The sequence below is a fragment of the Falco peregrinus genome, chromosome 2 (assembly GCF_023634155.1).
Source record: "Falco peregrinus isolate bFalPer1 chromosome 2, bFalPer1.pri, whole genome shotgun sequence".
NCBI classification, from domain to species: Eukaryota; Metazoa; Chordata; class Aves; order Falconiformes; family Falconidae; genus Falco; species Falco peregrinus.
The window spans coordinates 112,413,680-112,427,913 of NC_073722.1; the positions used below are offsets into that span (position 1 = coordinate 112,413,680).

Here is a 14,234-nt window from a genome sequence, read left to right on the forward strand (position 1 = left end):
TATAAGAACAGAGTGGGTTGATGGACTTTCTACAGGTAATGAAAGCATGGTGGTGTTATTGTCAAACCAGTCAACTGTGTGAGGGAGCCCTAGATCTCTGCATGAATGACCTGTGTGCCATAGTAGCTCTAGTCTCTGTAACACGAGGCTCTTTTGCCTTGGGTTAAAATTTTGCTTTATTCAGCAGTAAAGTTGTAATACCTTTATTCCAGCATTTGCAAAACCTCGTTGGATAATATTGCCTAGAACTGAAAATATTTTCCTTCGTATGCATTGGTGTGAAATTATTTCTATTGAGAAGACATGGGAAAATACCAGGGAGGTTTTGAAGTTGAATATCATATATTGTTAGCAGTATTCTTTCAAGTAGAGTCTGCTGGCAGTATTGCCAAGCTGTCAATGATTCAATAAGAACAGAATGAAATTTTCCCCTTTGTCTTTTTAATTTTAAACCTTTTATAGGTACTAAATAAATGATCTTCATTCCTAACTTAAGGATTATGACTTGATTTTTTAAGAACCTGAAATAACACGAGAGAAGGTTTTAAAATGTTAACTTTGACTAGCAACTCTTCACACTGCTTTTTTGACATTTGGTGTTACACTTTTTAAACAATTTATTTTAAAAGCTATTTGTAGAATAAATTATCAATAGTAATTAGTAATTTACCCACAATTCTACTACTGATTAATCCACATTCCCCCTTGCACTGTTCTTCTTTCTGCTTATGGAAGTATTTGATAATTTTACTGCATCTGTCCATAAGCACTGTAAAATACCAGGATAGTGATCTGTAAGAAGTGCTTGGTAGCACAAACACATTTCCCATTTGAATATCAAATTCAGGTAACTTCAGGACCACATAATTAAATAACCAAGTGAAATTTTGAAACTAACACTGAAGCAGTGGAGTTTATTTTTGTATTCTGCAGAGCACATCCTGCCATACCTCTGAGGAGCATCTCACTGGTCCATTTCAGACACATGATTTTTACTGGCACCAGAGAATCTACCTGTACGTCTTACTCTTGCTAACCACACTGTACAGCTAAGAAAACTTGTCACAAGCCTATCCGCAGTCTTGCAGGTGTGACACGCCAGATGTATTTGTCTTTACCAAAACAGAGCTTCCACAGCATTCAAGCTTTGTTTTACAAATACAGAGACAAAATTACTTACATAAAAATCAGTGATTTTATTGTACATAATACAAAATATGGTGCCACTAAACTGCAGGTGATTAATAGCAATGCCATTAACTCAGAGCTGATGATGACATGGTGCTTTTGTGGCAGGATGGGAAGTCCAGCTCCTGATGAGTTTTGAAGCTGAGCAGGAGTGGAGAGGTGGGAGCTGCTGCTTCACTTAAGTGCTTCTCTCATTGTACGGCAGCTCAGTTATTCTCTGCATTAGGAACTCATCAAGAGCTTTGAATCCCTTACCTTACACAGAAGTAAGATTCAGGTGGAGTTTCAGTATTTTCTTCCTGGTATGAAAAACTATCTTTGTTATTTTTTCCCCCAACTCCAAAACCATGTCCCTACAAAAAGCTTCTGCTGTTACTTGTCTGTGGTCTTTGACACATGCCGTGGATTGCAATTTCTACATTGCATAGAGGTGACCTGATGACAAATGTAACAGTAGTTTTACCTGTAACAGAAAAGTCAGTAAATTTTAAACTTAAAAAACGATTTAGATAAGCAGTAGAGTCATTACATGTTTTTTAAATAATTGTTGCACTATTTTTACATGGACCAGGTCTTTTTTTCTTTTATATTTTGGGTATTGGTACAAAATGAGGATGTTATAGAAATATTTCTGCTAGAATGCTGTGAAGTCTGCAAAGAGGTAGAGGAGAACAGAGGTGGTATCACAAACTAACCTTGATATGATCCTAATGTAAAAGCAAATATAACTGAATTATGCTAAAATAGGAGAAAACCCCTTGTCCACATTTTATAGAAAATCCTGAAATATGTAAGAGAGTTTTGTTTTGGGTTTGGTTCAAAAAACCCCATGTTTCTTACAGTATCATGCAGATAGACATCTCCACTCCATTCTTAGCATCCATCTAATCCACCTACCCCAGAACTTGTTCATAGAATGCTGGCCTCTTCCCAGAAAAACGGTCTATAGAGTTGAGGTTTGGGGTATGCGGAGACCTAAAAAGAAGAATCCAAGTCACCGTGACAATACCACATCACAGAAGGTACTTTTATTCCTTTCAAAAATGTGTCTGTCGCTTTGTAAAATTTACCAACTCAGCAGGTCTCCCAGTCAACAGAGTAAGTGAAGTTCTTTTGTGCCATGCATTTGCCTTGGTAATTATTCTGAAGCAAATTGGTACATTTGTAGTTCTAATTTTATACAGCTACTTAACTAATTACTGCTGTCAGTAGCAATTTTTATCTGGTACTAATGTTCAGCTTAGCTGAATATTACAGCACCAGTGACCGCCTCATAGCCAGCTTATTTTAATGTTCAACTTAAAAAAGAAAACTGCAGGTACCTGTTTGAATCATTAATTGAAATCCCATAGGGGTTTTGTTGTCTGTTTTTGCTAAACATTTATAGTGGGGCCAGAGTAAAGTCATTGACCCGCTTGGGTACCAGCTGTTTAAGAAGCTGCCACGTTTGTAAAAGGCAGGAACATCAAGCAAGTGCTGCTTTTGCTCTTGTTTAGAGACCCTCATTAAATTATCTAGAGACAATAATCAGATAGCTGCTGTTCAAGTTAATGGCACCTCTGAGCCCCTGTCAAGAGAGCTTTATTTAATGCGCAGCAGACCTGGAGTGGTGCAGGTGCCATTTCAGGCCCTCATTTAATTTAAGCTGCTTTAGTTGGCATGGCAACTAGTTGAGACATCTGGGAGACATTATGCTCGGGATTGAGATTTAGGAGGATTTGTGGTGTAGCAAAACAAAAATCTTATCATAATAAAGTGCAGAGTAATGCTTTTGGATTTTTTTAATATTTTACGTTAAAAATAAAATGCAAAAATTTTTTGCAGCTGTGAAGTAAACCCCAAATTTTAAAAAGCTGGTATAAATATTTAAGATGGCCTTTGCAAAAGGAAAAGAAAAATTGGGGGACTAGAAATTGGGGTGCTGCAGGGTTAAGTTTTTTTCTTTATTAATTCTTTATGAATGCAATTTTAATTTGGGGTATTTTCAGTCCAAAAGTTGGCAATATTTAATTTATAAAATTAGTTTTTGTGGAGTGTTGCTGGCAGTTGAACAGTTTGGCTGATAGGGATTTGACCAGCTAGGGTGTGCAGAGCAACAGATGGAAGTAGAACGTTGATGAGGTAGAGGTGAAAGAAAATTTAAGTTTTCTCTAGATTGTTTTAAGTGCATCTTGACCTGTGCCAATTAATGGGTGATAATGGTAAGAGCAAGTAGAAGTTTCTGCTGAAGCTGACTTGCTTGCTGTGTTACTAGGAGATAAATATCTTAACTGAAGTCAGGGTTTGCTATTATATTTCAGACTTGATATGTAGCAGAGCTGGTTATAAAGAGCGCTGAACCGACTGATAGGCTCCTACGGGATAATGGTGAGATTTAACAACAAAACAAAGCCCCGGAGGCTGACCTAGTTAGCTTGGCTTTCAGAGGAAAGGTTAGGATGGCACACTTGTAAAAATACCACCATGAGGTCAATGAGTTCGTGAAGCCACCGGAGCTCAGGCTGGCCGAGCTGAAGCGCGTACCTTCCCCCAGCCCGGCAGCCCCGGGTCCTCCCGGGTGCAGGATCTGGCCCGGGCCCGCGGCGACGCGTACCGCTGATCCCTGTGTGTTTCTGGAAGGCTGGGAGCTACTGCTGCTTTACCTTGAACTGTGTATGAGCCTGGCACACCAAGGGAGATGCTAGATTTGGGCCCGGGAGGTGCAGTTTTGTTTCTGACTCTCTCTCCTTGATCTTTTGCATGACCTTGGCCGTGGGCACCACCTCTCTGCCACGTTTTTGTCTGCTTTGAACGTTGCAGGGCTTGGTGTAGCTTGTAATACTTCATGCCTTGCGCAGGGGTCTCGGTGAGACATGTGATAGCTTGCTGTAAAGCAGAAGTTCAGTTAACATATGGCTACCATGTTTGACCTTCTTCAGCCACAGATACAACAGTATCAGAGATTTTTGTTTCAAATATGACTGCTAAAGGTAGCTTTTAAAGCAATAATGCTTCATAATTATCAGGCTTATTTGGTACACAAGTTGACAGTGCACAGTGTTGCAATTTCAGTCCTTCTTGGAAGTTGAGGTGCTGTGGTTTTGCTTTAAACTGTTCTGAACCACAGCTCCAAAACCAAATCTGAATTTCCCAGTGGTGTGTGTCAGTGAAGCAGAGTGCCACAGCAGCAGCTTCTCTCCAGCTCGAGGGGCTCTTCATCGCTGGCCCTCATGGAAACTCTCTGTCGCTGACAGCCCCATACAACTCGGGGCAGCGTGCTCTGTAGTATCCCAAGTGGCTGCCGTAACAATTTCTGCATGTGTTTTGTAACTGCAACATACTCAGGAAATTGACACGATGATGCTGGTTTTGTGGGTTAAGATATGCTGCTTGTGTCTTCCATATTTCTCCATTTTTAAAACATTGTATTTTTAGTGCTTCCTGAATAAACACAATACCCTTCTTAATCCGCACCTTACCTCGGTATAAGCCACAGCATATAGATCTCTTAGTATCTGCAAGTATTTGTGTAAATTACCAGTGAGTATGACTATTGCTGTTCATGCCTGTGAGTATGTGAATAAGTGGTTTCTGTTTGGTTTTGGTTTAGTTTTTTTCCCTCCAGATAGAAGTTTGGGCTTTGTTGGTTTGTTTGGTTTTTTTTTCTTTGCCCTCTCCAGTAATAATTCAGAAGAGGTTTTATGACTGTGATTTGTATGTATTTGTATGTGAGAAGGTAAAATAATGTGTATTGGCTAGATTTAGGGAAGCGGATATATTTTTCAAAGTCTGCATAACTGACCGTGTAGCAGCCTGCGAGGTCCTTTTGCTGACAGACTTCCATGGGCTTGGGCTTGCACTTGCCAGTTTGCTGGTTAAACCATGTTGATGTATGTCTACTATGAAGATGCTACTTCAGTTGTTTGTAACTTGTGGCTCACTGATTTTAAGGAAAAATTTAAAGTTTCAAGGTGCCATTAATTGTATTAAAATTTTATTTTGTTTTCTGAGTCGTAATTTGACTTTGGAATTTTGTAACAACTACCTTAATTGAAATGCTACTTTATTGAGTAATCTATTTTCTTTCACAATCCATTTTTTATTTTCATTCTTGTAAGAGTCTGGAGACTTGACCTCTGAAGAAGCTTTATTCTTTTTTGCTCAATAGCTCTGACCTGTAAGAGCTCAGATTCCTAGGAGTTAGAGTAAATGTTTCAAGAAATTGTGTGCTGGACTTTCTGCTTTTGCCTTAACTAATAAATTGAAGATATGTTGTCACTGAATTGATGCAGAGTGACCTCCATAAGATTATCGTCTCTCCTCAGCCACTCAGCTCGGATCATGTCAAAGTTTTTCTTTACCAGATTTTAAGAGGTAATTTTTCTTCTTTTAAATGTAATGAAAGTTATGTAGTAGTAGTTGGGTTTGGTTTGGGTTTTTTTTTTTTGTTTGTTTCTTAAGGTTTATTCTCAACACATCCTCATCTTGCATAGGTTTCCTGTGGAAACTTGTTCTTTTTGTTTCATGTTATGAATGAATAACGAGCATTAATTATTCTGATTGTAAGAATCCTTCCATGGTAGTAATGGGTAAAGACGGCAAGACTTATCTTCAGCTGCAAAGGCTTTTTCAGTGGCCTGTGGGAGTCTTAAGGTGGGTGGGTGCGTTTTAACAGAACTCCAATGCTTTTTGAATCGAGGTCCAGAAAGGACACCTTGACTGAGCCAAAATGATAAACATGTATGTGACTATACCCACTTAAGGTATTCTGGATAACAGTCCAGTTCAAATTGTTATGGAACAGTCCACTGAAGTTTGATTTTTAGCTAAAACAATGTACCATAATAGTAATTTTAAACTTGATTTATTTATTTATTTTCAGTCCCATTTGGAAGCTTTTATCCAAGAAATGAGATTATTGTGCTTGTCCTTTGAACATCTGATCAGTGGTAGTCCAGTTGCTTTTCCATTGGCTTTATTTGAGTATTATCACTGGAATAAGCTGAAAGCAAAGTCAATTTTATCTGGTAGAAAATAAATAGTCGATCATATTTTTAGAAAGCAGAGCAAAGAAGTGTAAATCATATCCAGAATTAGTACGGGCTATTCCAGGTACCTGTAGTGCTACACAAAAGATTTATACTCCTAAAGGACAAAAGGCATTTGTGCCTCTGTGATTATCTAGTTTGACGGGGGGAACACTCCAAACACTAATTTCTATCAAAATGGCAACAACTGTCAGTTAAAGTTTGTTCAAAGGCTACTTGAATTCTCATTCCATTTGCCCGGCTTTTGACCTGAGAGCTTAGTGTTCCCCAGTTTAATACTATTATTGATTCTTGCTCTATCTGACCCCACTTGAATTACAGCCATCTTTCCATTTTCCATGCTTTGTCTACTGCTGTAGTTCATGTGCATAAACAACTTCATGTTGGCATACTTTCTTCCACTGTACTTTTTACGAAGGTGCTTTCTGCATTACTTTCATTTTCTTAAAAAGACCAGAATTGTAGCTTCAGGGAGAGCAAAAGCCCGCAGGAAGCATAGGTTATCTCTCTTTTCTAACCACCCCAGTGTTAGAAACATCCCCAATGACTGTGATCAGGTGTCCTAAGTTCATTAGCTCTAGCGTTGAATTTTTGCAGTAATAAAGTTAAGAAAAGGGCCTAGGCCAAACTAATTTGGGCCTGGATTCTCTTAGCCTTGTTTTACATCATCTGCTGCTGGCACATGAGGTGTTAGTTTGAAAAAATGTATTTAAAAAAACAAAGACGCAGGTTAGCTTGGGTTTAATCTGAGTTTATTTCTGAAGTGCAGCTGTTATCTAGGAAATTGTTAAGTTGAATTTTAGTGCTGCAGACTGGGAAACAAAGCAGTAAGAGGTGTATGTCAATATTCCAGTGTTGTGATGAGCAGAGTATCCATGTCATAACCAGGGAAATGATGTTTTGGTTTTGTTTTTTTATTTTAAAAACAAAAACAAACAAAAAAACCACACACAGGAAAAAAAAGACTACTTAAATTACTTGCTCTGTCTAGTTTATGTACTCCAAAAGTTTTATCCTTTTGTTGAGTGACTGAGTGTATACTAGAGACGGGAAGTTAGAATTGTATAAAAAATGAGCCAATGGCAAAGTCTTTGCTGATCGAGAGTTGCAAGACCTTCCAGGAAAACGTTCTCAGCCTTAAACTTCTTTTAAAACAGAAAAAGGTATTTATTTTAATTTCATTTAATATTTCAGGTCTGAAATATCTACATTCTGCTGGCATTTTACATCGAGACATTAAACCAGGGAACCTACTTGTGAACAGCAACTGTGTTCTTAAGGTGCTACTTAAATTTATTGAAAATGTACATATATGTATGCTGTTCATTATAAATCAGTTGTTATTTTTAAACAAAAAACATTTAATATGAACACCTTTCCTGAAAGTCATTTAAAAAGAAAAAAATCCCACACGTTCTTTAAAAATTTTAAATGAAACAAACATCTTCCTTTCCCCTTTTCACCCTACCTCTCCCCAAATCCATGAAAGCCAGGTAGGCGTGATTCTGTCGTTGACTTGTGTGGGGCAGTTTCCTCAGGTACTGCGGCGGTGCTCAGTGTGCCAGTCACAGTAAGGGCGATACAGGATGGCCAAGGCTCCTCCATTGACTTCTCAGGCATATGAAATGTTGGAGAGCTCAGGCACGTTGTATAGCTATGCCCAATATAAAAAAAAATAACTGTGAGTTTCGTTTACACTGATTTGCTAAGCATTCTAATTGTGCAAGTTTTAGTCTGTTTTCTTAACCCTTCTGGTTCAAGACACTTCAAAATTTTCAAAGCCAAAGTGAGTAAAAGGCAGATTTTTTTTGTAACATTTTGAGGCATATAATGAACAGGTGAAACTTTATTTGGGATGTAATATTCTATACCCAGAGGTTGGCAATATATAATATTTATATTTTTTTAGTGCAAAGGTTTTAATCTTCTAGGTTATAAATATTGTAATGCCAACTAAAAATGTACTGTGATTTCAAATAAAATTGTAGAAAGTTTAAATGGATGTGGAATAAAGTAGCATAATTTCTTCCTATTCCCCTTTCCCTTTGCTTTTGCAGTTACAGCAGATTATCTGATTTATTTAAATGCTGATTTGGAATTTTCTGCTTCGTTACCAGAAGGTTACCTATTTGAAATGCATTAAGTGTTTTGGTTATTTTAATTTTTTTATTTACCTTCTCAATTTAGATTTGTGATTTTGGATTGGCCAGGGTGGAAGAATTAGATGAATCTCGTCACATGACTCAGGAAGTTGTCACTCAGTATTATCGAGCTCCAGAAATCCTGATGGGCAGCCGTCACTACAGCAATGCTATTGACATCTGGTCTGTAGGCTGTATCTTTGCAGAATTACTTGGGCGAAGAATATTGTTTCAGGCACAGAGTCCCATACAGCAGGTATAATTAAATTTCCCTTTAAAAATTTTTCTACTGCATAATTTCATGGAACCAGTTATGCTGATGCATTTTGAACCTCAGATTTGCTTTTGTTTTGCTTGGTTTACACAGGCAAGAAACCAAGCTACTTTGAAACACGGAAATGATCGCTTCCAGACAGTATTAAAAGTAGTGGTTATTAACATTAGCTTTTGAAATGTGTATTTTTTTGTAATCCCCTGTAATCTGCTGCAGTACCAAATCCTGCTGTAGCATTTCACTGAGATAAGGTAAAGGTGATATAGCTGGGATCAAGCTTTTCTTAACAACTAATACAAGAAAGTAGTAAGTTTTCTATCAACACATAACTGGAGATACAGTATTGGCACTTGAGCTATTTAAACTGCCAAGCAGTGGTATTGCTCAGACTGTTTCATTTTAGTAACGGTCAAGTCTGTAAGAAGGTATTGAATATTTTTTTATGCTATATAGCTGTGGCTAGGTATAAAAACATGACGTGCACCAGAATACTTCATCACCATTCCAACAGTAAGCAAGCTAATATAATATGCATTTATCTCTAATAACCTTGAAGTGCTGTTTTTACAGTAGATAGAAAATAATGTCTGCAGCAAGACACTAGAGATGGATACGTTTATACTTCTATCTAAGAGAAGGAACAAGATGTGCTGACATAAAAATGCTTATCATCAATGTTGCTAGTATTATCTATAGATTGGAAACTACATAGTGTTGAAATTATGAGGTTACATACACTGATTGTCAAGAAGTAAAACCACATTCCAAACTTTTGGTAAAGGTGACATCCCAGACTCCATTTTTCTTGTTACTTTATGCATGTAGCATTACCATGGGTTTGAGAGACATTCCCATTAGGATGCTGTTTTCAGTATTCATATATTTAAAATGTTGTGTTGTGTATGTATTTTTTCAATGCTGCGTCCTGTCTGCTGGCACCTATCATGTCACCGCAGTAGTGTTCCTAAGGAGGGACTTGCTAGTCATTCTAGACAGCACTGATGCTGTGAACATCACAAAAAGTAGGCCTCCTCCCAAAATACACCTCTCTTACCCTTGTGAAGAGACTGCAGAGGAGAAAAGCAGTAATGTAACCAGAACTGCTAGTTAAATTGACAGCTATTCTCTTGAAGTCTCAAAAATAATTTAAGATCTCCTGGTTTTCCAAACTTTGATCTCTTACTGCACTGAAGCTAAACATGTGTCATTTCAATAGCCTTGGCTATCCTTCCTGAAATTTAAAGTGCAAAGACATTCATCGGATAACTCTAAATAGCATAATGGGGTGGGGGGTTTGAGTGGTGTTCACTTTATTAGATTGAAAAGTTTTATAAAGTTACATAGGAGTTCCTAGATCTTTTATAATCCCTGCGTAGCAATATGGTTTAAGAAGTAATCACCACATATATTTCAATTATGTTCTCAGAAACTCAGTACTGTTGGAGGGTGGATAGAGCCTATAGAAGTGCTGAGGGCTGGTCAGTGTTACGGGCTTTCCTCAAGCCTGTGCCGTGCCCCTTAGTGTGGATTGTACTCTAAAAATGCTGATCCTCTGCACCCAGGGGCATTAACCAGGACAGCAAAAACTGATGTCAGGATAGCCGTCGTCAGGCTCAAGTTTTCCTGGTAGAAAAACCCGGGAGGGAAGAGACCATTTTACAATGGACTGTACTGGAATTTTTAACTCAAATCTGTGATGAAGAAAGTGTACAAAGCTTTACGTTACAAACCAGACTGGAACTGGTGACTTTGGTATTCTAAACTTCAGATAGTATCATGTTGAAAGTGTTGACTATATCTGAGTTGCTTACTCAAGTTACAATAGCTAACTTTTGGTAAGGCTTTTATGGGATTTCTTATAAAAGTAAGAAATGAGATAATCTATGCTGAGACCTAGATAATCAGAAACACTTTCAAATACAGTATTTCCTAACAGCTCCTATTTTTGCCTTTTACTGATACTATTTAGAATAGTTAGCATTTTTGTGTGATACAGTATTTCTATTTTTCTTCAAAGATGCATTTTTACAGGTGCAGATACCAAGTTGGTTTTTGCTGTATGTCCAGAAACATTGAATGTATCTGATTTTATCTCTTAGTGGTGCAGGAAGGGTGATCTCTGACTTTCCGACCATCTGTGGGAGCAAATGCCTTTCTCTGCTTAGACCAGTCTGCACACAGTTTTGTAAAAGGCAGGTTATAGAGTGCAGAGTTTTAACCACCTTCCGAGGTTAGCCAGTTCCTCTAGTCTGATTTTGCTGATTATTATTTAATCCTCCTTCAAGATAACTGGTCACGTGCCTGAGGCAGTAAGCAGAGCCCATTGGGAGGGATTGGAGTGTCAGGAAGACAGGAGACGTGGGCAGACAGCGCCAGCCTAGCGCAGCCGTGTCCCAGCAGCTGCAGCACACCGAGCTGTGGCACGTGAAGGTGCGTTTCTGGCCCGTGGTGCACCAGGCTTTGACACACCGGCACGCGTGTGCGCAGGGAGGGAGCCTTGCCTGCTTCACACGTCGGTGCACCAAGGGCTGCTTGGTGCTGGGTACCGTTTTTGTGTTTCTGACTTGAGCAAGGTTTGCTGGAGCAATGAGTGCGCAGCAGCAGGAGGGGGTCGGCAGAGCGAGGCAGTCTCTAGATGCCCAGAGATGCATCGAGGTAAATGAAATCGGACCTCTCAAGGAAATGCTCCTGTGAATGTATTGGAAACATACAGGCTAAGAAAAGAGCGTTTGTATCTTGAGAAATGTTAATCGTGAACTTTCAGGGCATCATTACAAAAAATGTTTTCAGTGTTTTTTCTTGTATCCATTAGAATAAAGTGTGTGCATTTATATCCATATCTATGTATATGTAGATATAAACATATATTAGCATACCATTGCTGTGTGCTTCAGGAGTAGTTGGCTGAAAAACGTAAGTGTTTATGCAGTCTACGTGCCCTGATACACTGGTATAATTTATTAGATCACTTTTTCTATTTTGTAAATACATCAATCTTTTATTATATCAGCACCATGTGTCTATTTCTCAATTAGATATTTTCCACATACAAAAATCCCAAGGTTTAGGATTTTTTTTTTTCCTGCCTAGTTTTCCATCTCCTTACAAATGCAGGTGCTTTGCTGTGACTCCTCTGAAGTTACACTAGCCCTGGCCACGTGTGCCAAGGCTGTGGGAGGACACGTGCCCGGTGCCCGGCCAGGCCCTTGCGTGTACCTGGAGGCACCGGGCAGCCTCGTGCTACTGCCGGGGAGTGGGGGAGAGGTGGAGCGGCACCAGCGAAGGAGTGAGGCAGTTTGGCCCGCAAGCAGCACTCGCATTTCACAGTGTTACACCAACAGCCAGTGGGTGATGGTCAGGCGTACAAGGCCTGTGTAATGATTATAACGGGTTTCCTCTCAGAGGAGAGCTCTGCAGTCGCTCGCTAGCGTGGGTGGATGGCGCTCCCGAGGGAACATTTGGAACCAGGGTGCTGGCCTCACTACTGACAAGACTATTTTAAAATTTATTTATTTTGCTTGACTTATACAGGGTTTGGGTTTTTTTTGGTTGGTTTTATTCACTGAAGGAGTATATGTACACACTTTTGTAGAAATAAGGTGAAAGCTTGTCAGTCGCTTTCCAAAATGAAAAAGGTGAACGAAATCTCATTAAAGTTGAGACCAGTTTTAAATGTAGCATCATCTTTGCTCTTTTTTAGGTAGCTTTTGTTTTCTTTATAACCAGCACCACTCCTTTTCCTTTCTCTCTTTCTGGACATATTTTTATTTTTAATTATTCTTCTCACATATTGGAATTTTTTATATATTATGTTTGTACTGTAGTTCTGAGGGGTTTGGGTTTTTTCCCTTTTTCTATAGTTTTATTAGTGTTGATGGCAAAATATTTTGTGCAAAGTAATTGACCTGGTTTTTGTGGGTAATTTTGTGTGGTATATTGTTATGCACTGCTGACATTCGGTTGAGAATATTTAGGTTTTAGAATGAGTGACACACCATTAACAGTACTTAAAAATTTTCTTCATGATGCAAAATTGACTTTTAAATTGCAATAAAATATTTTGCTAAACCTGTAAGCCAAAAAAGCTCCCAGCTTTTGCTAGGGCATTTTCAGTGAAATTACAAGTGTTTGTATTTGCTGTCTACTAAACATATGCATTAATATTTGTAATTTACTGTCCATAAAATAGTGGTATTGAACTGACTCATACCTTAAATGTAATTTACATTAGCTTAAGAATCTGCTATCACAGTGAAATACATTAGTATATGTCTGAGACCCCAAATGTCTATGTTCTATACCTACAGCTGGATTTGATCACAGACCTGTTGGGAACACCATCGCTGGAAGCAATGAGGACGGCTTGTGAAGGCGCCAAGGCACATATACTCAGGGGTCCTCATAAACAGGTACAGCTGGAGGCTGCTGGCCTTTTCTTGCACGCGGTCCAGACAGTCCCTCAGTCAGCCCCCACAAGTTAGGATCTCCTCTGTGCAGGATACCACTGCTGCATCCTCGTGGTGTTTCACGTCTTGATTAACTCCTCGTGGTGTGTTTGTTCATAAATACTTGGTTTGGGTATTTAATCTCGAGCTGTCTCTGCCTGTAAACCGGGTTGAATTTAGCAGGAGTGGCGGTGGTGTTGCAGTGGCATGGCTCAGTGGTGGAGTTAGTCAAGCTGCTCTTGAGACAAGGTGGGTTTTCACTAGTAAAGTGCATTTCTGGCCTCTGTCTTGTGCGTATTGTTTGCCTGGATGACACAGGTGAACGTCTCCTTTTTTGAAGCAACAGCATTTTGCTAGCTGTTTTGAATGAAGATGTTAAATATAAGTGATAATATTGGCAAAAGACATAAATTAAAATTGGTAGTATAGTGCAGAAAGCCCTGGAGGGAGTCCTATACGGACAGGATCGAGAGTGATACAAGTGGAAATCACCCGTTACCCGGATCCACAAATGGAACCGTCCAGCAGCTCGTCACCAAAGGGTCCCCCCATGCACCTGTGCAGTGAGCTGGGCTGGTTGTGAAAGGCCTAACAAGATATTGAAAACTGACTTACAACACTCAACATAACCAAAGTAAAAGTTAATTAAAAAAACCCGCCAACAAACAAACCAGAGAAGAAAAGGCAGGATGACATCGTCATTCTGACTGGGCAAAAAAAAGGGCAAATGAAATACACTCTTAATAGATACAAAGAAATGCTTATGCAGGAATCCATAGTGCAGTAATAAAGCAGTGTGCCTATCCAATATAGTCAGTTTTATGCTTGTTAGACAGTAAAAATTAACAAAATTAATAACCTGTACATGTTAATACATCAGATCTTTCCAGTAGTTAAGTTTGCATCTTTATTTTCTGCATGTTGAAGGAATTTCTCAAATGGCTACTCACCACAATAGTAGTTACCATAGAAATGAGCATTGAATATATATTCTGCTCTATTATTAACATGTGGGAGTTCTGCCTCCTTGGCACTTTTGATTTACTACGTCAAGTTGTCTCTATTCCATTTTATGACAGGTTTTATTCTTTTAACATTAATAATGGGAGGATTTCCTTAAGACTTTCTCTGCCACTTTTAAAACAAGTCAAGTCTACTT

The 14,234-nt window shown here is 38.8% G+C and overlaps 1 protein-coding gene across 4 annotated transcripts in view; it reads left to right on the plus strand.

Moving 5' to 3' along the window:
• NLK (nemo like kinase) overlaps window positions 1-14,234 on the plus strand; it is a 66,950-nt gene that overhangs the window by 40,818 nt on the left and 11,898 nt on the right. For all 4 annotated transcript variants that reach the window (XM_013296262.3, XM_005233697.4, XM_055796672.1 and 1 more), the window contains 4 exons: window positions 5,435-5,541; window positions 7,410-7,495; window positions 8,403-8,612; window positions 12,938-13,039. In XM_013296262.3, coding sequence (XP_013151716.1) covers window positions 5,435-5,541; window positions 7,410-7,495; window positions 8,403-8,612; window positions 12,938-13,039 — 505 coding nt within the window. The remainder of the gene's footprint in view (window positions 1-5,434; window positions 5,542-7,409; window positions 7,496-8,402; window positions 8,613-12,937; window positions 13,040-14,234) is intronic.